General features: G+C 69.1%; 8 protein-coding genes across 8 annotated transcripts in view; 4 read left to right on the top strand and 4 right to left on the bottom strand.

Moving 5' to 3' along the window:
- The window catches only part of CHLNCDRAFT_133218 (hypothetical protein), a gene marked incomplete at both ends in the record, with an annotated part of 7,049 nt that extends 5,638 nt beyond the window's left edge, over positions 1–1,411 (top strand). Inside the window, 4 exons of the mRNA XM_005851725.1 lie at positions 301–462; positions 681–818; positions 1,040–1,167; positions 1,299–1,411. Of these exons, the coding sequence (XP_005851787.1) occupies positions 301–462; positions 681–818; positions 1,040–1,167; positions 1,299–1,411 (541 nt within the window). The remainder of the gene's footprint in view (positions 1–300; positions 463–680; positions 819–1,039; positions 1,168–1,298) is intronic.
- A 585-nt stretch (positions 1,412–1,996) lies between these two features.
- Positions 1,997–3,475, top strand: CHLNCDRAFT_133219 (hypothetical protein; the record flags this gene model as incomplete). The annotated part of the gene is made up of 4 exons (XM_005851726.1): positions 1,997–2,551; positions 2,733–2,843; positions 2,989–3,080; positions 3,214–3,475. The coding sequence occupies 4 exons, from the start codon at positions 1,997–1,999 to the stop codon at positions 3,473–3,475; spliced, it is 1,020 nt and encodes a 339-aa protein (XP_005851788.1).
- Positions 3,476–3,762: 287 nt separating this feature from the next.
- On the top strand, positions 3,763–5,190 carry CHLNCDRAFT_133220 (hypothetical protein; the record flags this gene model as incomplete). The annotated part of the gene is made up of 6 exons (XM_005851727.1): positions 3,763–3,862; positions 4,049–4,182; positions 4,305–4,403; positions 4,574–4,702; positions 4,816–4,875; positions 4,996–5,190. The coding sequence occupies 6 exons, from the start codon at positions 3,763–3,765 to the stop codon at positions 5,188–5,190; spliced, it is 717 nt and encodes a 238-aa protein (XP_005851789.1).
- Positions 5,191–5,356: 166 nt separating this feature from the next.
- On the bottom strand, positions 5,357–6,853 carry CHLNCDRAFT_133221 (hypothetical protein; the record flags this gene model as incomplete). Its single annotated transcript, XM_005852065.1, has 4 exons — positions 5,357–5,489; positions 5,678–6,385; positions 6,500–6,702; positions 6,800–6,853. The coding sequence occupies 4 exons, from the start codon at positions 6,851–6,853 to the stop codon at positions 5,357–5,359; spliced, it is 1,098 nt and encodes a 365-aa protein (XP_005852127.1).
- Positions 6,854–7,717: 864 nt separating this feature from the next.
- Positions 7,718–9,852, bottom strand: CHLNCDRAFT_133222 (hypothetical protein; the record flags this gene model as incomplete). The annotated part of the gene is made up of 9 exons (XM_005852066.1): positions 7,718–7,888; positions 8,033–8,115; positions 8,266–8,326; positions 8,477–8,536; positions 8,684–8,803; positions 8,984–9,040; positions 9,154–9,258; positions 9,450–9,574; positions 9,804–9,852. 9 exons carry the CDS (start codon positions 9,850–9,852, stop codon positions 7,718–7,720), a joined length of 831 nt encoding a protein of 276 aa, XP_005852128.1.
- Positions 9,853–12,598: 2,746 nt separating this feature from the next.
- CHLNCDRAFT_14465 (hypothetical protein) lies at positions 12,599–12,947 on the bottom strand (the record flags this gene model as incomplete). Its single annotated transcript, XM_005852067.1, has 2 exons — positions 12,599–12,644; positions 12,748–12,947. Coding segments are annotated over 2 exons (246 nt in total), but the record flags the coding sequence as incomplete, so codon positions are not given.
- Positions 12,948–14,247: 1,300 nt separating this feature from the next.
- CHLNCDRAFT_133224 (hypothetical protein) lies at positions 14,248–15,379 on the bottom strand (the record flags this gene model as incomplete). The annotated part of the gene is made up of 5 exons (XM_005852068.1): positions 14,248–14,271; positions 14,385–14,474; positions 14,616–14,895; positions 15,023–15,076; positions 15,354–15,379. The coding sequence occupies 5 exons, from the start codon at positions 15,377–15,379 to the stop codon at positions 14,248–14,250; spliced, it is 474 nt and encodes a 157-aa protein (XP_005852130.1).
- Positions 15,380–24,642: 9,263 nt separating this feature from the next.
- CHLNCDRAFT_133227 (hypothetical protein) overlaps positions 24,643–25,690 on the top strand; it is a gene marked incomplete at both ends in the record, with an annotated part of 4,564 nt that continues 3,516 nt past the window's right edge. The window contains 3 exons of the mRNA XM_005851728.1: positions 24,643–24,731; positions 24,914–24,980; positions 25,126–25,683. Of these exons, the coding sequence (XP_005851790.1) occupies positions 24,643–24,731; positions 24,914–24,980; positions 25,126–25,683 (714 nt within the window). The remainder of the gene's footprint in view (positions 24,732–24,913; positions 24,981–25,125; positions 25,684–25,690) is intronic.

Genomic DNA, 25,690 nt, shown 5'->3' on the forward strand with positions numbered 1-25,690 from the left:
GTACCTGCAGAGCCTGCGCCCGTGGCCTCGCGCTGGCCCTACTCCCCGCTCCTGTGGAACGGGTTCGCCAGGTGGGGGGCCGCGGCGGAGCGCGCGGGAGGTGGCGGGGCCTGCTGCTGAGTCGGTGGTGAGGGTGAGGGTGAGGGTGGGGGGCGGTGTGTGGAGCCATCCAGGGCAAGCAGCCTGCCTGCGTGCGGGCCCCGCAACCGCCACACACACACACACACACACACACACAGCGCGTTCAGGGCCCGCAACCCCAACATGCACACACACACGCCACACCCATACAACCTGCAGGTACCTGGCTGAGACGGGCGGCGTGCGTGCGGCGGTCAAGTTCCTGTCGCCCATGCGCCAGCGCCACCCCACCTGCCTCCCGCTCATGCTCATGCTGGGCCACTGCCACCTGCTCAACACGCAGTACGCAGAGGCGCTTTGCGAGTACTTCCACGCTTACAGGTGGGCGCCTGTGGTGTGTGTGTGTGTGTGTGTTTTGGTGCTATAGCCTTATAGTGTGTTGACGGATGGCGGATGTGTCGTGATGGCTGCGCGTGCTGGACGCCGGCGCGCCCCCGGCCCAGCATCCTCTCTGCCTGCCTGCCCGCCGGACCCGCGCCCGCTGCCGTGCCCGACGCCCCACCCTGGACCCTCCCCCCGCCCCCGTGACTGGCGTGCAGGGTGGGCCACAGCGAGCCGCTGGTGCTGCTGTGCATCGCCGCCGCGCTCGTCAACCAGGCCGCCACCAAGCGCGTGCCGGACCGCCACCGTGCAGTGCTGCAGGCCTTTGCCTTCCTGCAGGAGTACGGAGACGCGCGGTGGGTGGCTGCGGCTGGGTGGCTGCGGGCGGTGGTGTGCAGGGCAGGGAGGGGCGGGCTGGGGGCGGGGAAGGGGGCGGGATGTGTGCGACAGTATGTTCACACTGGCTGCCGATTGCCTTTGCAAGCTTGAATGCCTGGAATGCCGCGCCACGCGCACAGTCCCACGCATCACGCTCGCGCCCCGGGCCCCCGCTGCTCCATCCATCTCGTGCGCGCAGGCGCAACCCCCAGGAGGCAGCCTACAACACCGGCCGCGCTGCCCACCATCTGGGCCTCCTGCACATTGCTGTGCCCTACTACGAGCGCGTGCTGGAGGCGGCGCCACCCGCCGTGGCAGCGGGGGCAGGTGGGCTGCCGGGCCTGGGCCCGGGACTGGGGCTGGCGCTGGCGCACTTGGGCTTCCTTCCAGCGGCCCCAGATTTCGCCCTGCCCACCCACACCTGCCAATGCCGCCGCTCCCCCTCCCTTGCCACGCAGGCCCCGCCTACGACCTGCGGCGCGAGGCCGCCCTCAACCTGTCGCTCATCTACCGCCAGTCGGGCGCCGACCTGCTGGCCAAGCAGCTGCTGCGACAGCACCTCACGGTGTGAGCCCAGGCCTGGCAGCCGACCCGCTGCGCCCATTCAACTAGCTCTCCATGTGGATTGCTTGTTGTAACTCGGCGAAAGAGGGAAGCTGCAGCGGCGCCTGCGCCTGCGCCACCTGGCGTGGCTTCATGTTTGCTGAATGCCGGCAATGAGCCTCTCCTCGTCAGCCCAGGGAGGCAGCCAGCAACGAGCCTGGGAGGCAGCCAGCAAACTGCCAGCAACGAGGGGGAGAACCATCAACCGGCCCCTCAGCCTCGAGTGACGAAGGGCTCCTTCCCTGGCCGCTTGCGACTGCCTCGGCCTTGATCATCTCCCACGCACTTAACGAGCAGAGGTAATGACGAGAACGCGAGCCGCGCTGGTTCTGCGGGCCCGTTGCGGCCCTTCTGCACCCTGGTCGGAGTGCGGCACGGCTGGCGCTGCTTCCGGGCACGGACCACGGCGCCTGAGCTCACCGCCCCGTCCCGCCGCCGAGCCAGCTGGCAACCCCCGCCGTCGTCATGTGAACACGTCGCCTGCTGTTCTCCGTTGCAGGCTCTTCCCTGCATCTCAGCCTCCCCCTCTGCAAGACACCACCCCGCCTCGCTCATGACCGTCCGCAGCCTGCCGCCGGCAGCCCAGCTGTGCGGCGCGTATGAGGTGCGCAGCCTGCAGCTGGGCGACGGCCGCAGCCTGGCGTACGCCGCCATGGGCCCTCCCCTGGCCCAGGCCAAGCTGGTGTGCCTGTACCACCACGGCGTGCCCGCCAGCCTGGTGGAGGCGGAGCCGCTGGCGGCAGCCGGCGCCGGCCTGGGCGTGGCGGTGGTCGCCTTTGATCGCCCCGGCATGGGCGGCTCCACCGTCGACCCAGCCATGAGCGTGGCCTCGGTGGTGGCCGACGCGGCGGCGCTGCTGGACCACCTGCAGCTGGCGGCGGCGGTGCAGGTGGGTGAGTCGGGCGGCGCGCCGTACGCCGCCGCCTTTGCCGCGCTGCGCCCCGAGCGCACGGCGCAGCTGCTGCTGCTGGCGGGGCTGGCGGCCACGCACGGCAGGCAGCACCGCCCGCTGCGCCGCTCGCTGTCGTCCATGGACCGATGGTGCATGAGCCTGCGCGCCCTGGGAGCCTCCCACGTCATCAACTCCCTGGTCAAGCTGGCCGCAAACGTGAGCCTGCCTGCCTGCCTGGCCGCTCTTGTGCGTGCGCCCGTGCCTGCCGGGTGCGGGAGAGCTGCTGGTGGTGGGCCCGCCGCTCGAAGGCCTGCCTGCCCTCGTGTCCATGCCAGCGCACCAGCGACTGCGCCTGCCTACCTGGCTGCCCACCCACCCCCTGGCCGGCCTTTTGCAGAGGACGCCCAACATGGTGAAGCGGGGCGCGGGCGGCACGCTGGGCCCCTGCGACGCCGCCTTTTTGCGCGGCAACGACGCCGCCAAGGACTGGCTGCTGCGCTTCACGCAGGTGGGCGGCACCGGCGCAGCGGCTGCCAGCCCGCCTGCCGCAGGCTGATGGCCCTTGAGCACGTTTGCTGCGTATCTGCCAAGCACACAGTGCCCTGCGCCGCGCCGCCTCAGAACCAGCGCCCTGCCGCTGCCGCCGGCTGCAGCGGGCCTACATGAACGGCATGCGCGGCGTGCTGCGCGACTATCGCGTGCTGGCGGGAGACTGGGGCGTGGATGTGGGCGCCGTGCAGGCCAGGTGGGTGGGTGCACGGCTGCCATGCATTCCTCTGCCCCTGCCTGCCGGCCTCCTGAGCAGGTGTGTGGGCCGGTGATCAGGCTTGTGTGCTGTGCGCAACCCGCGGCCCGCCGGCGGTGCCCCCGTGGCGCAGGACCGCCATCTGGCATGGCAGCGGCGACAGGATTGTGCCCCCCCTGCACGCCGAGTATTACGCTGACGCCATCCCCGGCAGCCAGCTGCGGCTGGTGGAGGGCGAGGGCCACGTCAGCCTGGTGGGGCTCCACGGCGGCGAGATCCTGGGCGATGTGCTGCGCTGGGCTGAGGCCCGGGGCCAGCCTTCAGCCGAGGTGGTGGAGGTGGCGGCGGAGCCCGTGGCGCAGCCGGTGTTGCGAGCGATAGAGGTGTGTGCCTAGGCCCGCGGCGTGCGCTGCCGTGAACTCCTCGCCCAGCGGTTCAGTTTTTTCCAATCCCAGTTTTGTCTCGAGTGTCCCCGTGCTGCACTTTTTCCTGTTTATTTTTCACAAGTTGCAGCCCCATATCTTCCTTGCATGAAATCTCTGACTTGGAAAGCATTCGCGTTGCAACGTACCTCGCCATGCTTTCCAGCCTGAGCTGTCCCCTGCCTATGCCCTGTTATAATCTATCTTTGTATGTAAACAATCCTTCCATCCCAGCAGTCGAACCCCACGGCCTCGGGGGCATGGCTGCGCCAGACCAAACCGCCGAGCTGCCTACCAGCGATGCTGGCGGCACGGGCAGCCCGGCCTTTGCTGAGCCCAGCATCATCGACCTGGTCCTGTGTGAGCTGGTGGGGGCCGGAGTGCGGCGGAGTGGGGCAGGCCTCCCGCACCCAGTTAACCTTGGACTGCCTCTCCTGGGCTGCCATGAACCTTGGAGTGCCGTGGCGAGCAGTGCAGGCTCTGGGAGGCTGCCCAGGCTGCCTCGCTCAGCGCCGCTGCTGCTCCTCCCCTGCTGCCGTGCCGCAGGCGACCACCGCAACATCAGCACCCTGTTTGCTCTGTTTGAGGTGGCGGCGGCGCGCAAGCAGGAGCCTCATGCGGGGCATGTGATGCAGCAGCACGCCAGCGCTCTGTTCCAGGAGATCCGCCTTCACTCGCAGGTGTGACGGCGCCCTGGCCACACCCTGTGAAGAAGGCGTCAGGAGCTATGGCAGCGGTATGGGTCGCCCCAACACCAGGCCTGGTGCCATGCTGCCTTGCCTTGCCCCTGCTTGCACCCCAGGCGGAGCTGGATGTGCTGTATCCAGCCCTGGAGGCGGATGCGGCGGGCAGCACCGACAATGCGGTGCTGGCGCTGACGTGCCGGGACGCAAACCAGCAGGTGGGGGAGGGGTCCGGCGCGCAGGCCCGGTAGTGCAGAGGAGGCCGGCCCGCGGTGCCAGCTGGGAACGCACGGGTTGCAGCGCAGAGTAGTGTGCCAGGGCATGCGTTGTGGTGCTGGATGTGCGTCATCATCTATGCTGGATCCACTGCTGCCTGTCCCCAGCGCAGGTGGAGGCTGACCTCCTGGCAGTGCTGGCCTCTGCCGGATGCGCCCTGGGAGGCCCCGCCGCCGCGTCTGGCGCTGCTGGCGCTGGGCCAGGCCCGGATCAGCTGGAGGCCGCGGTGCAGAGGCTGCAGGTAGTGGGGAGGGCAGTCCGGCTGCCGTGGCTGCCGGGGCAGCTGCTGAAGGCGTCAAACAATGCAGGCAGGCCCCTGAGCTAGCCTCCTCGCCTTTCTTCCTGGCCCTGCAGGCCCACCTGAGCGCACACATGGTGGAGGAGGAGCGCATGGTGCTGCCCCGCCTGGCGGCGGTGAGTGTGGCATAGGAGGCCCGCCAGGTCGGGGCGTGACGCGGCAGCACAAGGCCCGGGGCCATCACTCTGCTCAGCCGGTTGGGCTGCGGGGCTGGCACCGCCATGTCGTGTGTGCAGGCCCTCAGCCCTGAGGATCTTATCATCATGGGCAAGAACTTCGCAGCAGCCAAGCTGGCCGTCAGCTTCCTGCCCGAGCCCTCCGCCGCTGCTGGCGGCGTGGGCAGCGGCAAGGGCGTGGCGGACAAGGGGAGGCCGGTGGCGGCGGCGCGCACCGACACCGCCGATGCCTCAGACCAGGCCATGGTGGAGTGAGTGGCGATGCGTGCAGTGCAACTCAGAATGCCAGCTGTCGGTCTGTGCCGCTCCCGCCATGGCGCTACCTTGTTGCACTACCCTTGTGTCACTCAAATAAGCTGGAATGCCGATGAAAAACAACACGACGCAGCGCGCAGCCCCGCCACATACCGCCCCGCCACATTCACAGCACCTGCCGCCGCATGGCGGTCACAAAATGCACCACATCCATCATGCACCACCGCATGGTGCCGCACGGCATCAGCATCTTGTGGGCCAGCGGCTGGTTGGTGAGCGGCGAGGTGTCGTTGCCCTCCCTGCGGCACAGCAGCATGCCCACGCCCCGCGCCTCACCAGCTACCTGCACACCGTACTTTGTGCCGCTGGCGGTACGGGTCACCGGTGGAGCAGCCTCAGCGCGAGGCCATCGCGACCGCAGTGTGCATGACGGCGTGAGCGGCTCCCGAAATCCACCAGTCCCGAGGGCTAGCCGCCCCTGCCCCACCTGTACAGCCATTCCTCGATGGCCTGCTTCTCATAGATGTTGCCGTCCGCCGCCACCACGGGGTCGGAAAACGGCTCCAGCGTGATGGGGCACGTGATGGGGCTGTTGAAGCGGCGCTGCAGCACACCCTGGATGTCAGCGGGTATGCACACCGCCTCGGTGCTGCTGACGTGGCAGCTGCCGCTCCCGCCGGCCCCAGACCCTGCTGCCGCAGCGGCGGCGCCGCTACAGCCCGCCCCCTTCCCCTGGCCAGGCTGCGCTGCTTGGTCGGGTGGGGCTGCTGCTGCTCTCGGGCTGCCGCCGGGAGGCGCCAGGGGAGCGCCGCTGGCCGCGACAGGCGCCGCCGCCTCGGCAGTGGAGGGCCCGTGCAGGAGCCAGGGCGCGGGCAGCTCTGTGGGCAGCATCGGGCTGGCTGCCACCGACTGAGCGCCAGCTCCCAGCGTGTTGACAGCCGGCGCGCGCTCAGCCGCTGCACCGCGGCCTGCCGGCGCTGGGTAGGCCGTGCCTTGCAGCAGCGCCGCCACCTCAGCAGGGTTGACCTCCTGCGGCGCAGCTGCCTGCCATGGCCCAGCAGCGGGCCTGGGGCCATGCCACGTTGCCGCCTGCTGAGGCTGCGGCTGCTGGCTGCCGCCGGCAGCGTGGGGACCAGGCACGGTGCCTGTGAAGCGGCTGTGGCGCAGCTCGTGGTGGCCGTGGGCAAAGGTGCATCTGCAGAACGTGTGGCAGGGTCCTGCCCTGAGAAGTGAAGGGAACCAGGCTGCGCGGGAAGCAGAGCCGACTGCGATACTGTGGGGTGTGGTATGCTGTGCAGCAGGGCCACACCTGGAGCGGTACTTGCAGCCAAACGGCGAGCTGTGGTAGCGGCAGAGCTGGGTCTTGTAGAAATAAGGCTCTTCGCGGTGCGGCGGCGGCGGCAGCGGCGGGTCGGGATAGCCGATGGCCTCATAGCTGGGCTGTGGCGGTAGCGGCAGCGCCGCATGCTGGGCTGGCGTGCCGGGGCCCGCGGCGGCGCTCAGGCCAGCGGCCTGCAGGCAGCGTGCGGCGCTCTGCTTCAAAGGGCTGCGGCGTGATGCGGGGCAGGCATGTGGGAGGTCAGCGTCCCGCGCAAGCAGCGCCGCCGACCTGGCGAGAAAAGGGGGTCTCCCTGCCCGCGCTGCCGCTGCCGTGCCCACTCATCTTCCTCATGCGCTCCGCCTCCCGCGGTCCATGCGCCAGCCTGCAGCGGTCGCCTCTGCCGCAGGCGCCTGCTTGGGCAAATGCAGGGCACTGCAGGGCAGAGGGGCGGGGGGCGATAGGTCAGGGCTGAAGGGCACTGCGGCTAACCTTGTGCGCTCCAAGCTGCCCTGCACCTGCGCTTGGGGAGCGAGCGCCGGGCGGAGCGCCTGCCTACCGCCGCCACTGACGGCGTGGCAACCGGAGGCCCATGGCGGTGCTGGTGCGGCGCTCCCACTGCTGCTGCTACCGCCTCCAGATGAAGCAGGGCCTGCCTCACTCATCGCCTGTGCCTGCACCTTGGATCAAGCGGCGGAGTTGGGCCCACCCAAGCACATGGCGTCTCTGTAAGATTACATGGCTGTAAGCACACCCTCAGGAGGTGGCACTCAACTAAGAGCCTGCCGGCCAGTACTTACGGGTGGTGCGCAGGGCCTGGCCATCTCCATTCTCTCTGCTGTTGGGCGCAAACAGAGTCACAAAACATTGGGTTGGCTGCCGCCGGCGCCACCGCCAGGTCAGCCCACCGCCCAGTCACCGTGATTGTGCAGCCTTTATTTTACAGTTGTGCACCATTCATTCGAAACATTCAACTGGATCACGGTCTCAGCTACTACCATGGGAGGATGGACAATATGTTTTGGCATATGGGCGCTCAGCGCACATCGGCGGCATCAGCAGCAAGCCCAGTAGCCCCCGAAGCAGGCCGGGACTGAATGCCTGGCGGCGACGCATTTGAAACCCCGTTCACTCCCCCAAATGAGCTGCCCTCTTTGCTCGGGCGTGCCGCCATCGACGGCTGCCCACAGCCGAACACGCGGTCGGCGTTCACACGCCCTCCACCACGCTAGCGGCGGCGGCGGCGGCGGCTTCCATGTCGTGGATGATGACGGCGCGGTCGGTGGCCTGCGGCCCCGGCACAAAGTGGCCAGGCCCTGTCACCTTGATGCACGTTCCGGCCCTGCGCCCCGACCCAAAGATGTACCCCGGCGCGCACTCCTGCAGCAGGCGGCAGGAGGGTGGGCATGTGTTGGCAGGCGGGAGGCGGCTGAGAAGCGGTGGCAGAGTGCAGCGGCTGCCAGATGGCTGCGCCAGCAGCCTCCCTAACAGCAGCAAGGTGGCGATGCGAGCAGGGTCGCCCACCTGGCAGGTATCTGGCGAGGCGCAGGTCTGGCAGTGGGGCACGAGACACCTCTTGCACGTCCCGGTGAGCGTTTGGTAGTAGCCTGTGTGACGGAGGGAAGAGGGAGGGCGAGTTGCATTGCAATAGGGGCGGCCTGCAAGAACGGCACTGACAGGACGGCGCTGTGTGGGCGCGTCACCGGCACAGCTGGCTGGCGGGCGCAGCTGGGCACAGCCCCAGGCGCATGCCTCACCATCCCGGCACACTTCGCAGCCATGGTCGCTGTAGCACCTGCCTGCGGCGCAGTTCTTGATCTGCGGCAGCGGGCGCATGGTTGCCTGATCCAGCCAGCGTGCAGGCGACCCGTCGATCCACCAAGCAAGCCCTGTGCAGTTGCTGCAGCCAGCAGCCAGCGGCTGCGGCAGCTCCACAACCCACCCTGCGCTGCCCACCACCCGGCGCACCTTGCAGGGTGTGACGCAGTTGGCGCTGGCGCTCTTGTACCACACCGCCTGGTAACCGTACTGCAGCAAGGGTCCCATGTGTGTACTGCTCGCTTGCAACAGCTGCCTCCCTGGCAGCCTGCTGAGCACGCTGCGTGCAGGCTGACGTGGCTACCCGCTTGCCTCACACCCCCATGCCTGCACGCCTGCCTCTGCTGCCTGCCCCACCTTGCACGCGAAGCAGATCTCAAACGGCTTCTTGGCCTTCTGCGCCAGCACACACCCCGCGCAGTTCTTGGTGGTGCACGGCTTGCAGCCGCCGGTCTTGTTGTCAAAACGGTACCCGGTCTGCGCATGGTGGCGCGGGGGAGAAAAGAGAGAGTATGTGTGTGTGTGCGTGTGCGCGTGTGTGTCTGCGTGCCTGTGTGCTGCTGTCAAGGTTTTCGTCGCGAAGACGCCGCTCCTACCATTGGGGCGGGTTCAGCAGGTGCAGGGCAGGCGGCGGCGCTGCCCGCCCGAGCCACTCACCAGGCCGCACCAGTCGCATTTCTTGGGGCCCGACCGGCATGTGACGCAGTGCTTGTCCTGCAGGGGCGGAATGCCAGCAGCCTGCTGAGCGCGGAGGCGGCTCGCTGGTGCGGGGCAGGCAAGCGGGAGCGGCGGCGGCCCGGGCCCCATGCAAGCGCGCCCGCCCTCACCTTGCAAGCCACGCACTTGCCCTTCACAATCGTGTATCCGTCGGCACACTGGAGGCACGTCGATGCTAGGTGGCTGTGCCGGCAGGTGATGCAGTGGGGCGTGCACTGCACGGCGGCAGGCGGGCGGGCAAACTAATCCAGTTGAGTGTCGTGACGCGCAATGCAGCTAGAAAGCTGGCCCGCCCAGCCCAGCCAGCGTTAGACACAGCCCAGCGCACCCGACGAGCGCAGCTCAGCCGGGGCGGCCGTCCAATGGGGCCCCCGCCCGCCCCGCTCGGCCCCCCTGCCTAGCTTACCTTCCGGCACGCTCCAGCAGAGTTGGGCGAGAAACCGTTGATGCACTTCCCGCACCGGGTGAGGTCCAAGTTGCAGAAGGCGCACCAGCCCTTGCCCGGGATGCATCCCGCGGCAGCGGCGGAACCTGCAGGCAGGGGCAGGGTAGCGGGGGCAGACGGGGGCAGTGGAGACGGCAGCATGTTTTATGTACCATGGCGGCGAGCGGCCTGTGCGGGTGGCCTCCAGCCAGCAGTGCAGTTTTTTGCAGCCCGGGCCGGCCGGCCGGCCGGCCTGCTGCGCTATGCAAGAATGCGCATGCATATGCGGGCAGCGCCGCGCAGCGGCAGCGGGGCCCCAGCGCCAGGCCGACCCACCTGCGGCGCAGGCCAGCAGCAGCAGCAGCGCTGCGACCAGGACACGCATCCTGGGTTCTGGGTGTGTGTATGTGACAGCCTGCGGGCAGGGAGACGGGGCGCGGCATGGATGGTTCTGCGCATGCCAGGCTACTGCAGGACACAGCCCAACCCCTGCTGGCCAGCAGAAGGTGTCGCCGTGAACAAGCCGGCCATGCAGCGGCAGCGCTGTCCGAGAGCTCTGTGCAGCTCATGGCGCCGAAACAGGCGAGGGCAACAGGCGGCGACTCACCAGGGGGATTGAAGCGACGTCAAGCTGAGGTGGTTCTGCTTGTGAGCGTGAAAACAGCTAAAAGCCCGCTTGGGCTCCGGGAAGAAGATTTGGGGTCAGGTGGTACTGTCGATTCGTTCGGGGCGCAAGGGCCATATGGGGGCTGGTCATCACTGCAAGCCAGGTTCACTCATTTACATCTGGCCCAAGCAGGCAGGAACAACGCAGCTAAACAGTACAAGGGGTTGTGAAAGATGCCAAAAGTGCCGGAGCGGGGCAGGCGGCGGCATATAGAGGAAGGGAATACTGGGGCGGTAACATGAACAGGAGCGGCAGCGCTGGCAGCAAACGTAGCAAAAGGCTTCAGCTATCCCCGTCACGAGTCCCCACATCAGCCGGTGAAGCTGGCCTGCATGGTGTCCTGGGCGTCAGCATCCTCCAGACGCTGGTGCGTGCCCCGCCGCGTGAACAGCTTGCGCAGCGCCGACTTCATGCCCTGCGCCAGGCAGGCAGGCAGGCAGGCAGGCAGGCAGGCAGCAGGGTTATGGGAAGCAGCCATGCAGCACTGCACGGCGTCGCAGCTTGCAGGCACTCTGCTGCTGCAGGCTCCCTGCTGCACAGCGCAGGCAGCACCCACCACGCCGATGCTGGCGCCGCGCTTGCGCTCCGACGACGACCTCAGTGCGCTGCCCTCCGCTGACTGCCGGGGCTGGCCAGCTTGGACATCAGAGCTGTGATGGACCAGCCCGCCCCGCTCTCCTCCCGCTCCCGCGCCTCCCTGTGCTTCACCCAGCGATTGCCGGCAGTGACCAGGGTGCCTGTCAGCAGCACAGGGGGCACCCCGCCAGGCAGGGGTGCCCCACGTGCCGCACAGGCAAGAACAGGCTGCCATGCAAGCAGTGCTTGATTCCTCGGGGGCACCCACAGTGAATGAGATGGCAGCAAGCGGCAGCTTTGCAGAGCAGCCTCACTCAACCCTGCCTACCCGGTGGTCTACCGCTGCTCAAGGCCAGCCTCCATGTGCAGCAGCAGCAACAGCAACGGCACCGGCAGCACCAGCAGCCCTTCTCACCTTGGCCTGCTCGCTGGTTGCGTTCCTTGGGGCACCGGGCTTGGGGCTGCTGCTGAAAAAGCTGATCTTGCGGGGCACGGGGCCTGCGGACGCAGCGGTCCCCCCCGCCTGGTCCTGGGGCTGCAGCGGCGAGGTGAAGGGGTCCTGCCGCGATGTGTAGCCCGTCTGCGCCAGGATGGTGGGGCTGTGGTGCCCGCTGGTGGCGGCGGCGTTGCGGGAGACGGTGACGGGGACGTGGGAGCCGCCTGGGGTGCGGGGCGAGCGCATGTCTTCGAGCCCGGGCGCGCGGCCAGCGCCACCTGCCAGGGCATCACGATACGAGAGGTCTGCCCGGCTGTTGCGAGGGGTGGCGGAGGCAGGGTGGCCGCCTCCACCGTCCCTGCTCGCGCCGCTCCTGCTGCGTCCGGAGTCGGCGGCGCCGCGGGCGCTGCGGCTGCCATCCTCCGCCGCCGGCGTCCCCCCCCGGTCTGCAGCCCCCACAACAGTGTGGGCTGCAATGCAGTGCAGTGCATGCAGCCGGTGGTGGATTCCTCGGGGTGCGGTGGGGGTGCACAGCAGCAGCGGGCCCTGACATACATCCCATCCCAGCTCCCGCACCCCGCGCCCCGCAGCTCACCAACTCCGGGGCTGTAGGCGTGCAGCGCGATGACGTTGGGCAGGGCTGCGGGCTTGGGGGGCGGCGCTGTGCAGTACATGGCGATGTAGGGGTGGTGCAGCAGCTCCGCGCACGACGGCCGCTCGTCCACCGCGTAGGTCAGCATGGCACGGATGAAGGACTGGCACTGGGGGGTGAGGAAGGAGGGCAGTGCGGCCAGGTTGTTGGCGGTGATGTTGCGCTTGATCTCGGGCTTGTCCTTGCCCTCAAACGGCAGCCGCCCTGCGGCAGGGAGGCAGGCAGGGGCAAGGGAAGAGCGGGGAGGTGGGCGGGCACAGAGGCCCTCATGGCTGGGCAGGCAGCGCGTCTCCAGCGGCCCACAGCTATGCCACGAGGCCAGACCTCACAGCAGCCGCGGCGCCTCTGGCTCCGCCCACCATACCCACCTGTGACCAGCTCAAAGATGGTGACTCCCAGCGCCCACACATCCACCTTCTCGTTGGTGGGCGCAATGTCGGTGGCCTTGATCTGCCCGCTGATCACCAGGTCCACAGGGGGCAGAGCCACCACCTGCCGGGGGGCACCGGGAGCAGAGGGCACTGCCTCAGGTGAGAATCGCTGTGGCGTGCAGGCAGGGCTGCCACGGCTGGCGGGGGGCGTGGTGGGTAGGTGGGTGAGTGTGTGTGCCGCATCCGGCACCCACCTCGGGCGCCATGTACTCCACAGTGCCTACAGGCGAGATGGCCGACTCCTGCCGCATGCTCATGGTCAGCCCAAAGTCGCCCTGCACAGCGCAGCAGGCGGCACGCCGGGGCGGCTGTCACAGACCCACCCCGTGTGGCTGCACACACCCACAGGCGCCTTCGCCTCACCAGCTTCACCCTGCCTTGGTCGTCGATGAAGATGTTCTCCAGCTTGATGTCCCTGCAGGTGACCGGCAGCTGCCACGTCAGCACGCTGCGGTACGCAAAGCGAGCCTATCTGTCCCCATCTGTCGCTCCACTGCTGTGACAGCGCCCCGCCCCACCTGTGGATGATGCGCATCTCGTGCATCTTCTTGAGGATTGCCAGGCAGGGGTAGGCCACCTCCACCGCCACCTTCCGCTCGTTCATCGCCTTCTTGTCGCGCAGCAGCTTCTCCAGCAGGTCGCCCCCGCCGCAGTGCTCCATCACGATGTACAGGTGGGCGTCATCGTGGAAGGCGCCATAGTACTCCACGATGGTGGGCAGGCTGCAGGCGTGGAGCGGGGCGGGTGAAGAGCGGTGTGGGGGCAGCGCTGCGGGCGGCACAACCCAGACAGGCCAGCGCTTCCCGCTGCGGGCCCCCCTCCCTGCTGCCCCTCACCGCTTCTTCATGAAGTACATCATCATTGCAATCTCCCGCTTGATGGCGCGGTACTTGGTGGCCTGCACCTTGGTCTTGTCGTACACCTTGACCGCCAGCCGCCGGCTGCCCAGCTTGGGGCACACCGCGCTGTAGATGACCGTGTCCTGCAGGGGGAGCAGGGGGAGCGGCGGGCAGTGGCAGATGAGTGATGGGGGAGGCCCTCAAGCAGCTGGCAGCAGCGAGATGGGCTTCCCTGGGCTGTACTGCGCTGCCTCGACCGCTGTCAGCAACGGCAGGCCATGAGCTGCTCCGCCACGCAGCCGCCGCACCTTGCCCTTGCCAATCTCCATAACGTCCTGGAAGTCATTCTGGAAGTTCCAGTGCCCCGTCAGCGAGGGGTCGTTGAAGAAGTTGCTGGGCAGCACCGGCAGGTCGTCGCCCGCCATGGTGCGCGGCGCTGCGGCGCCTGCGGGGAGAGCGGCGGAGCAGGGCAAAGATAGTGGGTGCTGATCCTGACGGTCGAATTCTACGCCCTGATATGACACCGCGTCTTTAGCAGCCCGCCAGCCACAGCAGCTGCTTGATTGCGCTACGAACAGCTCCAAGCAGCGGCAAGCGCCGCCGCTGGGAGGTGGTTGGCGGGGTCCTAGCGGCTCCAGCGGCCAGCAACACAAGCATCAATGCCCCTCAAATAGGTCCCTCGTGCTGGAGCCGGGAGCGGCCCAGGCTTCGGGGAATTGGCCACCCCCATCGCAAAATGGCGGACTGGTTGAAGGCTCGATACGCGGCCGCGGGCAGCGTCACGGCCTCTACTTACCCTGTAGCTCGGATAGGAGCCGCGCTCCCGGCGCCCGGTTGCGCCCACAACCACCGCCTCTGTCTCGGGCTTGTCGGCGTGCCTCCTGGCGGTGTTAGGAGCTGTGTAGAACGCACAGATATACTTCAGGCTCACAAAAACAATGCGGGCGCTCAATGAGGCCCAGCGGGGCCCTCCCAAAAATAGCGCCGCTCCCCGCTGTGCACGCTGACTCCTGGGCGCCGGCGCCCATCGCTCCTCGTTGAGACCTGATTGGAGAGATTCTGGCTAACGGAGCTGTAGCTCAGGCTTCGCGTTACACGTGCAATGCATGGTGCCAATGGATTGGGGCATTCCCAGCACCCAACAGCGCCACGTGCGCCGCCAGTGTTGCCTTCGGGAGCTCAGTCGTCCACAATGATGAGGCCCTGCAGGCGAGAGGGAGAGACAGCGGTCGAAACATATTGTGCAAAGGTGAAATATTTTGGGGGCAACACACAGGGAGAGCGTAGCAATTTCCTGCATACCGCGCAGCACCCACCTGCTTCCGCCGTACGGGCACAGCCGCGGGCTTGGGCAGCCCCTGCTGCTCCGCCACCGCCTCTGCCGCCCTGCGCTGCGCCTCCTCCACCTGCAGGCACGTCCAGCGCTGGGGGCGCCTCTGTGCACAGCGCTGCACCGCGCTCACATTGCCGCAGCCTCCACGTCTCCCAAGGCCTTCCACCCTCTGCCCCTCCCACCTCACCCCAGCACCCCGCTACACGTCACCCACCTTGCGCTTGTTCTCCTCAATGATGCGCTCCATCTGTTCCTGCGCCTGCCGCCGCTCCGCATCCTCCCGCCGCTTCCTCTCCAGCAGCATCTTGCGCTCCATGTCCAGCTGGCGAGTCACCCGCTCCTCCAGCTTGGCGCGCTCCTCCTTGAGCCGCGCCGCCACACGCGCCAGCACCTCCTCGCCGCCCACAGCCGCTGCCACGCGCGCCTGCACCACCACCTCCACCCGCTGCGCGAGCGCCTCCTCCTCCGCAGCCTCCAGCTCCAGCTCACGCTGCCTGCAGGCAGGAATGGGGCAGAGTGTGCGAGGGCAGGGGGGTGCCGGATGGACAGAGGGCGTTCGGGCCGCCTGTGGGCGCGGAGCCAACAGCACGCTGGCCCTCCCTCTTGCCAGCAAGCACGTACCTGTTGTTCTGCTTCAGCTCATCCGCCTGCTCTGGCCGGTGTTTCCGATAGTGACTGCATCCAGCAGCATGCACAGCTGGCAGTCAGCGGCGGCGCCTGCATCAAGCCCAGCCCCTGGCCCACACCTGCTGCAGCTGCACTCACCGCTGCCGCGACTTTTTGGCTGCACGCGGGGACGGGGACTCGGAGCGACCCCGTGATCGCGAGCGTGCCCTGTCCCTGCTGTAGGATCTCCGCCGCCTATCTCTGCAGGGAGCGACATGTGGCGGCAGCAAGGGTTGGCGGCGTTGCAGCGGCGGCGCAGCAGTGGAGGGCGCAAGGGTGCGGCGACCGCGTCTCCACGCGCGGCGCTGTCATCACGTGCCTGTGCCTGTCTCGGCTTCGACTCCTACTCCTGCTTCTGCTGCTTCCCCGCCCCATGATGCCGCCGCTCGTGTGCGAGAACAGCCCCGTTCAAGAGCCAGCCGGAGTTATGGAGTTCCTGGTGTGCAATTATAATAACCGGGGAAATGATGCGACTCCTCCGTGGCACCCACTGCCGCCGCCCGGCGGTTCGGCTGGGCATCCCTGCTCATCAGCGGAACCACTCATGCGGTGATTGAGGCTCTGGGAGATACTTGCCTCTGCTGAAGCATCTCGTGCCAATCCCAGATGTGTGCACCACACGGATGCCATGCCCCGGATCTCTGCCACCCTCCGCCTGCTGAGCTATGAGGAGCAAGGTGCACTGAGGGTCACACACCGGATGTTGACGGTTTGCTGAGAGAAGGACAGTATCAACAACATTGCTCACAAAAAAGGGGGACCGACCTACTGGTGAGCAGGAGCACAAGGAGCAGTGGGTGGGGCAGTGGCAGCGGGTTTGGTGGCCCAGCAGCGAGCACGGCGGCAGCCCTCAGGGCCGCTCGATACCGCGCCTCGCCACGCGGCCCCAGCAGGAACGAGGCGAGCAGCGGCTGGGCATGGGTGCAACCCGCGCTGCCTTCAGTGAGGGATGGAGGGGTTCATGGGCCGATGGCAGCGTTCATTGCTGAGTAGACCTCGACGCCCACCTGCACCAGGCGGGCAGCAAACACGCCAGGGCTGGCTGGGAGGCAGCGGCGACATGGCCATCAACCTGCCTTGCCATGCCATGGCTCATCCCGCCCCTGCCCGAGCCCCTGCCCCTGCTGCTGCTGCGCTGCGGGCCCACCTGCGCGGCCGCCGCCTCATACTCGTCGCCCTTGCCCACCACCGCTGCCAGCTTGTTGGTGTACTCCTGCAGGCAGTGAGCACCAGGCCATGCGGCAGCGCCGGTCAGCAGTGCTTGCCAAACGGCCACCACCGCTGCGGCAAGCGCACGCAAGTAGAGCAGCCCAGACGCGCACGAGACTCGCATGAACGCCACGGCGCAAGCCCATTCCACCCTCCCTTCCTTCCCCGGCCCCTGCAGCAGGCGCACCTGCAGCCCCGCGCGCACTGCGTCGGCATCCAGGTCTGATACCTTGACCGCCTCCACCGCGCAGATGTCGGCGGAGGAGTCGGGGTGCACAAAGGCAAAGCCGCCGCTCACAAAGTACTTCTCCACCACCTTGTCCAGCTCCTTGTGCACAGTCACCACGCCGGGCCTGCGGCAGCGCGACACGGCAGGGTGCAGGGGCATGGTGGGAGCAGGGGAGCGGCGGCATGGGGCCCCAGGGCAGGCGGCGGGTGGCGGGCAGGAGGCGGCGATGGCGGCGGATCAGGCATGCCTCGACGCATGCTGCCAAGAGCTGCAGGTGGGGATTGTGACGAGTGCGCCTCCCCTGCACGCTGCCGCCTCCCAACACACGGCCCCCGGCCGCGCACCTGAGCTGCGCTACGGTGGGCACATGGCCGGGCATGACGCCAAAGTCTCCGGTGGTGGCCGGCATCAGCACTAGGTCCACCTTCTCGCTCTGGCACAGCGTCTCGTGGGGCACGAAGAAGTTGAAGTGCAGCTTGTCTGGGATGGCCGCCCCCTCTGCCGCCGCCTCCTTCTTGGGCAGGTAGTTGGAGGGGAACTCGGGAGGGTTGAGCATGCCCGCGTACGGCGCAAAGCGCTTGAGGAACTCCTGCACCAGCCGGGGATGGGGAGGGAGGCTCGGCGGGGCCGATACGCACGCCTTCTTGCTGCCACGCCACGCCCTGGCGAGGGGCACCACGTAGGGCTGGTGCCGTCGACCCACCCCGACCCCCGCCCGCCGCCGCCCCATCTCGCAGGCATCGCGACCTGCCGTCCGCTCTCCCGCCTCCTCACCTCCTTGCTCTGCTCTGTGGCTTCCTGCAGCACCGCGCTGCTGCTGCATATGCTGCGGCTGGCGCCGGTGCGCCAGAGGCTGCGCGCCGCCTGCCTCAGCATGCTGTAATTGGGCTGCAGCGGCGCCAAGTTGGGGTTGCGGCAAGCGGGCGAGCAGGAGTCTGGTGGGATGACACCGGGTCCCCTGCACACCGACAGCACCCGAACAAGCTGGTAGAGCCGGCCACGACCGCGAGCTACAAGGCGCACGATAAGAGGGCCGCTGCAGGCCAGGCAGGGCCCCTGCAGCACTTCAGCCGCGATCAGGGCCTTTCTTCAGCGGGAAACTCGCGGAAAACGGCCATCGGGACCGTTATACCGCTTTGCGATCACATCCCAGGCACATGTGGGTGTGACAGAGGCCCTCTCCTAGTCCACCTTGAACCTCGGCAGAGTGGCGGTCAGCGTTGGAGGTGGCGGGGCGCTTGGGCCTTGTTGGCAACAGACCTGAGACTGGCAGGGCAATCAGGCAGCGCGGGCAATTGGTGGCAAGCACTTGAAGCGTACTGTTGCCGTCTCGACTCCACCACACCGCCGCCCGCCGTCACAGCCACGGTGCAGATTTGCGCAGAGCAGGGTGCTCTGAGTGTCGTGTCGTGCATATTGATCGATTGGCAGATTACCCACCAGCTGCACTGTCTCCTCACGAACAGCAAACATTGCCTCGGCGTAAATGCCTCTCTTGCCACCTCATATCACGCTTGACGGTGCCGCCCGCCCGTCGCTGTTTACCTATTACAAGGTATCGTACTTTGCGCACCAGTAGAAGGACAGTCACAGGGGATCGAATCATGGCACACAGTGAGGTGACATGTCTGACCTGAACGTGCCGCTCCGCCGCCAATGTGATGCTTCACCACAGCTGCCTGATCATCGTGGACTGCCCCACAGCTCATTTATACGATGATTGTCGAATATTACAGACTCCATTTGCCAAGCATTTGCCAAGCAAGGCCAGGGACGTGCCAGGCCAGGCACCACCAGCGGCCGCCAACCCTGGCGCTACAGCCGCGAGACGTCGAGGTACAGATGCCGCCGCTGCACAACCACCCCCGCTCGCGCTGCTCATCGCCCTCGTCCCCCCAGCTCTAACAGTCTGAAGGGTGTGTGAGCACGCCTGTTCGAGCACATGTGGTGCTGATCGCGGCACCTGGTCACAGCACCACTTTAGGGCCTGGGGCCCGCAGCAACGAGCGCGATGATGCAGGTGGGGCCGCTGGCGGCCGCTGCTCAACTTGCCGATACCCAGAATGCTCTCCGTTGCCCACATTTGGCCGGTGTGCCTTCAAGCCCTGCGCCTCGCCTTCTGCCCTCCTGCGCCCGCAGCGCAAGGCGGTGGCAGCCTGGGTGGCGGTGGTGGCGGTGTGCTGCGCAGCAGGCGGGGCGGCGGCTGACGGGCTGCCTCCCGGCGCCCAGGTGCCGGCCACGCCGCCGCCTCACGCGGCAGAGGCCGGCCCCGGCCAGCTGCCCTCCTCGCAGTCGCTGGCAGAGGAGCAGTACCAGCGGGCTGTGGAGATACGGTGTGCCCGCCTGCCTGCCTGCCAGCGCTCGGCCTGCGCTCCTCCGCCGCTCTGCGCTCCGCCACGCCACGCCTCCGGTGTCGCGGCCGCTCCCGGCTACCCACCGCCTCCGCCTTGCCGCCGCCGTGCTGCCACAGGGACACGCAGGACGTGACGCAGCAGGAGCTGAAGCAGGCGGTGAAGCTGCTGTACGCCGCGGCCGGCATCCAGCACCTCAGCGTGGAGCGCGTCAACGCCAGCGCGCCCGCCGCCGCCCAGCCTGACTACCTCACAGCCGCCTCGGTGCGCCTGGTGCTGCGCAACGACACGCTGCCGCACCAGGGGGCCCTCAAGGAGCTGGTGTATGTGTACCGGGAAGGTGCGGGTGGGGAGGAGGAGGCGGTGGCGGAGGTGGTGGAGGGGCCGAGGCGCAAGGTGCCGAGGGGCGGTCGGGGCACGCATGGGGCAGGCTGTCAGTGCATGCTTTCGGCGCCTGGTGGGCCTGTTTAGGTGTGGCTCCACGTTGCCGTCTGCTCACCCACGCGCCGCGGCTGCCCTCCCCTTGTGCCTCCCGCACACCGCCCACCCCACGACAGGCGACGGCGTGCCCGTGAACCCCGCCATCGCCCACCGCCTGCTGCTGCTGCTGGCGGAGCTGGGCAACGCTGAGGCGCAGGCGGACGTGGGCTTCCACCTGGCGCTGGGGGTGGAGCCGGTGGCGCCCAACAGCCGCGACCAGCTGTTCAGGTGTGGCAGGCGCAGGCCCGGTGCGGCGGCGGGGCAGAAGAGCAGCAGCGCCTGGGGCGACGGCGGGGCAGAAGAGCAGCCGCGCCGTAGCCTGGAGCATGGTATGCGGAGGCAGGCGTACAGGCCCGCCCCCGCGCCCGCCTCCCTCTCAGCTTCCCGCCGCCTCGTCCGCCGGCCCCGCCCCGCAGGCTGGTGCCTCCCGACGTGCCCGCCGCCCTGGTGCACTACACGCTGGCAGCGCACGCGGGCGACCCTGTGGCGCAGATGAGCCTGGGCTACCGCCACCTGCTGGGCATCGACGTGCCGCGCAGCTGCCAGACGGGTGGGCGGAGGCGGAGGTGGAGTGTGGGGGTGGAGTGGGGCGGGGCTGGGCGGGGCCGGGGGCCAACGATTAGTGTGCAAGTGTGCAGAGGGCCCGAGGGGCCAGCATCGCTTGCTGCCTCGGCGCTGTGCTCTGCTGCCTCTTCCGCTGCCCGCGCCCCCGCCTGGCTGGATGCCATCCCCCTGCCCGGCCCGCCCCGGCCTGCTGGCCTGCTGCCGCTCCCCCCTGCGCTGCTCCCCTCACCCCGCCACCCCTTCCCCGCCGCGCCCGCACCGCCACTGCCACCCGTGCAGCCGCCCTGTTCTATGCGCCCGTGGCGGAAAAGGTGCTGGGCATGGCGCAGGTTCGGGATGGCCTGCCGCAGATCAAGTCGCTGCGCCTGAGCTACAAGACGGCGCACACATGGAGGCCCAGCTCCGAGCAGGAGGTGCGCCGCACGCCTGGCTGGCTGGCGGGGAGGCGGGGACGCGGGGACGCGGGGACGCGCGGCAGCGGGCGGCTGGGGGCCACACCTCCCCGGCCTGCCCCTGCCCCTGCCCCTGCCCACGCTGCAACGTCCACCTTGCCGCTCCTCCACACCAGCCGCCGCTTTCTCTCTCCGCCCCCACGCCATGCGCCCCCCCTGCCCGCAGGTGCTGCACTACCAGTGGTTTGCCGACTTTGGCAACCTGGATGCGGCACGGGCGGCGGCGCACATGCTGAGCCACGGCGCGGCGCGCGACTATGAGCTGGCCATCCGCTACCTGCGCCAGGTGGCTGGGGTGGGGTGGGGTGGGGTGGCAGGGCAGGGGAGGGAGCTGCTTGCTTACGAGAGGGTTTACAGTCCACGTGCCAGCAAGAGCAAGCTTGCGGTACAGGCTTTCGTGTGTGTGTGGTGGGGGTGGGGGTGGAACCTGTCCCCACCAGGGGCCTCTGCGCTGGGTGCGGCCCGCCTGCCTGCCTGCCTGTACATCAGCTGCCAGCCTAGCCCAGCCCAGCGCAGCCCAACCCATCCGCGCCTGCCCCGTCTGTACGTGTGTGTGCGTGTGCGTGCCTGCAGGCTGCTGCCGGCGGCGACGCCGACGCCATGGCGCACCTGGGCCACATCTATGCCAACGGGGCGGGGGTGGAGCGGGACAACGGTACCGCCATGTCGTGGTTTTGGAAGGCGGCAGACCGAGGTGTGTGATGGGGGGGGGGGGGAATGCTGGGCTGGGGTGCCGCGCAGCGGGAGCGGCGCCCCCTGGCGTGGGCCGCGCCTGCGGGGCGTGCGCATGCGTGGGAGGCCACGGGCGGAGCCGCCGCCGCCATTGCCGCTGCTGCCGCTGCTGTCTCAATCCGCCGCTTCCGTCTGTCTCCTGCTCCTGCTCCTGCCTCCGTCTCACCCTGCTGCCGCTGCCCCCTGCCCCTCCCCTCCCCGCAACCGTCGCAGGCCACGCGGCCGGCTACTTTGGGCTGGGGTACATGCACATGGCGGGGCACGGCACGCAGCGCGACTACGCCAAGGCGCTGCGCTACCTGCACGACGCCAGCCAGGCGGCGGGCATCGGGGCGTGGGCCGGCGGCGGAGACGTCTACTTTTACATGGGTGGGTGGGCGGGTGGCGGTGGTTTGTGTGGTGTGTGTGTGGAGGTGGTGTGTGTGTGTGTGGTGTGTGCTTCTGTGGAGGGGGTTGTGTGTGTGGGTGTGGGTGTGTGTGTGTGTGTGGGGGGGGGCGTGTGGTGGTGGTGTGTGTGGTGTGTGTGTGGAGGTGGAGGCGGAGGTGGTGGCGCCGCGTGCGTGTGGAGGTGGAGGTGGAGGTGTGCGTGTGTGTGGAGGTTGGAGGTGGGTAGCAGGGCTGGACCCAGCGCTGCTGACGTCGCCCGCCGTCGCGCGCGCTGCCCCACCCCATCCATCCACCCTCCGCCCCGCGCGCCGCCCGCAGGCCTGATGCACCTGCGCGGCTGGGGCACTAAGCCCGACGTGGCCAAGGCGGCCCAGATGTGGGACACGGCGGCCAGGGCGGGCCACCTGCTGGCCTCCTACAACCTGGCCCAGCTGCACCTGGGCGGCCACACGCGCGCGCAGAGCCCCTGCCAGGCCGCCGTGGCGCTGCTGAAGCGGGTGGCGGAGAAGGGGTTCCCCGCGCCGCAGGTGCGAGCCCGCGTGGCAGGCAGGGCAGGGCAGGGCAGGGCAGGCGCCTGGCCGGCTGCCTTGGGAGGGGACACTGGAAGCTTGAGGGCAAGGGCGTCCTGCCTGCTTGGCGGGGCTGCCGGGGGCGGGTACGGCGCAGTTGGTGGGCCGGCCCGGCAGCTGTCGGCTCCTGCTGGCTGCACCCCTGTGCTCCCAGCCACGCACGCCGGGGCCCCCACTGGGGCCCCCTGCCCTGCCTCTCCACCCACGCCACGCTCGGCCCAACCTGCCTGCTCTCCTCCCCTCCCTTCCCCGCCCTGCCCCGCCCCCCTCCTGGCCCCAGCAGGAGGCCAATGACGACTTCCAGGCCGGCGACTACGAGTGGGCGCTGCTCAACTACCTCAAGGCCGCGGAGATGGGGCAGGAGCTGGGGCAGAGCAACGCGGCCTGGATGCTAACAGAGGGATATGGATACGAGGGTGCGGCGGGGCGGCGGCGGGGAAGCGCGCAGTGGAAGCGGGGGTGTCTCCCTGGCGGGAGCCCGCGGGGAGACAGTGGGGGTGGGGTGGGGGGGTGGGGCTGGGTGCCGCGGGGTGGCTGCGGGGCGGGCACGGCCCGGGGATGCAGGCTGCGTCAGCCGCGGCCCGCCCACCCCTCTCCCCTCTGCCCTCCCTGGATCGTCCCCGCAGGGCCGGAGGCGGGCCTGGCTGCGCTGCTGCTGTACAAGCGCGCGGCGGCGCAGGGCAACCACGACGCCCTGCTGCGCATCGGCGACGGCTACTGGTATGGCAAGGGTGTGCGCCGAGACTGGCGCCGCGCGGGGCAGGTGCGCGGCTGGGGCGAGCGGCGGGCCGGGAGGCGGGGGCCGGCTGCCGTGCACAGCCACGCGCCGCCGCGGGCCCCTCGCCACTTGCTTTGCTCGCAGGTCTGGCGCTCCCCTGCTGCCGCCTGCGCGCGCGCTCCCTCTTGCAGCAGCAACCACGCCCACCCCTGCCCCCTCCCCTCCCCTTCCGCACTGCCCCGCGGTACAGATGTACAATGAGGCTGGCAAGCACCACAACGCGCAGGCCCTCTTCAACCTGGGATTCATGCACCAGTTTGGGGCGGGCCTGCCCAAGGACGCACACCTGGCCAAGCGCTTCTACGACAGGTGGGCGTGCGGCTGTTGTGGCTGTGTTCTGTGTGCTGCGTGGCTGTGCTCTGTCCCCTAGTGCCTCTTTGCTGTTGTGCGCCGTGGTTGCCTGCCACCAGTGCCTGTCTGCCCATGTCCCCACCCGCTCCCCATCCCTTCCCGACCTTCCTTTGCCTGCTGACCCCTGCTGCCCCCCTGCTGCCCCCCCCTGCTGCCCCCCATGGCGCAGGTCCTTGGCGGCGCAGCCCGAAGCCAACCTGGCGGTACATGTGGCGCTGGCGGTGCTGCGCCTGCACACGTGGTGGGAGGGGGTGGAGCCGCGCGTGCCACCCCGCTGGGCCGCCGCCGTCACCGGCCTCTTCTCCCTCATCGGTGGGTCGGCGGGCTGGACCGAGGCATGGCTGGCTGGGGGGCAGGGGAGGGGAGGGGTGGCTGGGCCTTCTGCGGGTGCAGGCAGGCAGGCAGGAAGGCAGGTCCCTGGCAGCAAGGCCGCTAGCACTCCTCGGCCTCCCTGCGCCCCACTGACTCCCCGCTGCGCCCCCCCGTGCCCCGCCCCGCCCTGCCTGCCGCCGCAGAGCGCAGCGCCACGGACGCCGCCACGTCGGCACACGCGCAGCCGCACCACGCCAGCCCCGGCAAGCACGGCGTGTGGGTGCGCCTGCGGGGTGCCCTCTCCCCCGACTTTCTTTTTGACGCCCTGGACGACCTGTTTGAGCTGGGCGACAACCTGGACCTCACGGTGGGCCTTGCAGGCTGCGCCTGGGACTGTGAAGCCTGTCTGAAGCACGTGTGTGTGTGTGAGAGAGAGAGAGAGAGAGAGGGAAATTGTGCTGATGGGCGCTGACTGCTCTGCCGCCCTTCCCCTTGCCCAGGTGGCGGCCGGGCTGCTGCTCATGCTGGCCCTGGTGCTGTGGCGCCGGCGGATGCTGCGCAACCAGAACCTCGCCCGCCAGTTTGTGGCTGCGGCGCAGCGAGGGCCGGCGGCAGCGCAGTGGGCTGCTGCGGCGGCAGCACCGCCGCAGCAGCCGCCGCAGCCGCCGCGGGAGCAGCCCGCCGGACCGCCGCCCCCTGCGGCGGCGGCTGCAACAGCCCCGGCAGCAGCAGCAGCGCCGCCACCAGCGGCAGCCGCAGCGCCGCAAGACGGGCCTGCTGCGGGCGACGCCGCGGGCGGCAGCCAGGCCCAGGCGCAAGCGGACCGGTTGCGGCAAGGGGATGAGAGCCCACAGACATGAGCTGGATGGTTTTGCCAGCTGTGAGGAGCTGTGGCAGCGGGGAGCTGTGAGGAAGCGCGCTCTTTCGCCCGCGTGGCAGCCGCCAGCCTGGCCCCGCCCCTCATGCTTTTTGCATCGGCGTCTGTGTGCTCATTGCCGCTCTACCATTTTCCTGTTGCGCCAGCAGTACATCCCAGCTCTCAGAGCGTGCAACTTGCGCCGCAAGCCGTCCGCGTCCAGGTCTTGAATTAGATCGCTCAGCTGCGGCGCGGCGCGACTGCTGTTTGGTTATGCTGGGGCTAGGGGACGCTGAGGAGGCTGCATGAGGTCCCCCAGCAAGCCCGGCGGCTCTTCGAGCAGCCTGGGCAGCTTGCTCATCGCGTGCGCGGCGACGCTATTCATCGCGTCCAGGTGCGGCGCGGCAGCATTGCAACACGCCCGCATCTGACGGCCAGGGGGCCGGCCTTGTGTCAGCCCTTCCCGGCGGCGGCAGGGACCGCCGTCCTGCCTGCTCGCGCACCTGCGCGCTGTCTTTCTGCGCGTGCCTACCTGCCCGCCCGCCTGTCCATCCACATGCCCCCCACCCGCTGCAGATTATGGGTCAGCAGTAGAGATGTAGTGCACCTGGTGAGCTGCGCCGCCGCTGCCGCCGCGGGAGAGGTGGCGTGCCAGCAAGACGCCGCTCGCGGGAGTGTGTCGCTGGCGTGTGCACGCCACGCCACCTGCTGCATGTGTGCATGCTGCATCCATGCCGGGGGCGAGGCCAGGCAAGCTGAGGGGCGACGGCCGCCCTGCCCTGCCGCAGCGCGCGGAGCTGGCGGCGACGCAGGCGCTGGCGGCGCAGGCGGCGGCGGCGGCGGCGGCGGCCAGGCTCTCCGACTCGTCGCCCGCGGGCGCCGAGGGCAGCAACCCGGCGCTGCCGGCCGGCGGCGGCGGCGGCGAGGGCGAGGAGGGGCAGCCGCTGCTGTTCTATTCTGTGCGCAGCCAGCACCCGCTGGGCAGCGAGGCCGCTGAGCTGGCAGGGCCTCGCCTTGAGGAGGACCCTCTGCCGCTGGGCGTGGACCCTGAGGGCCGCCTGCTGGGGCAGGTCAACTCTGTTGAGGCGGGAAGGGTGCACGGCTGGGCGTGCGTCAGGGGCAGCCTGGCCGCTGACCTGGCGGTGACGGTGTATGTGGACGGCGTGCGGGTGGGCCAGTCGGCCGCCACGCTGCCCACGCAGGCGCAGCCGGTGCGCCAGCTGTGCCAGCTGGACGCCACCAGCGCGGCGGCGGCCGCGCAGCAGCAGGCGGCGCTCGCCGTGCCGGGCGGCGGCGGCGTGGGGTTTGTCGTGCCGCTGCCGCCGCTGCCCCAGGGACTACACGTGGTGAGCG

This window comes from Chlorella variabilis, assembly GCF_000147415.1.
Source record: "Chlorella variabilis unplaced genomic scaffold CHLNCscaffold_1, whole genome shotgun sequence".
Lineage (NCBI taxonomy): Eukaryota > Viridiplantae > Chlorophyta > Trebouxiophyceae > Chlorellales > Chlorellaceae > Chlorella > Chlorella variabilis.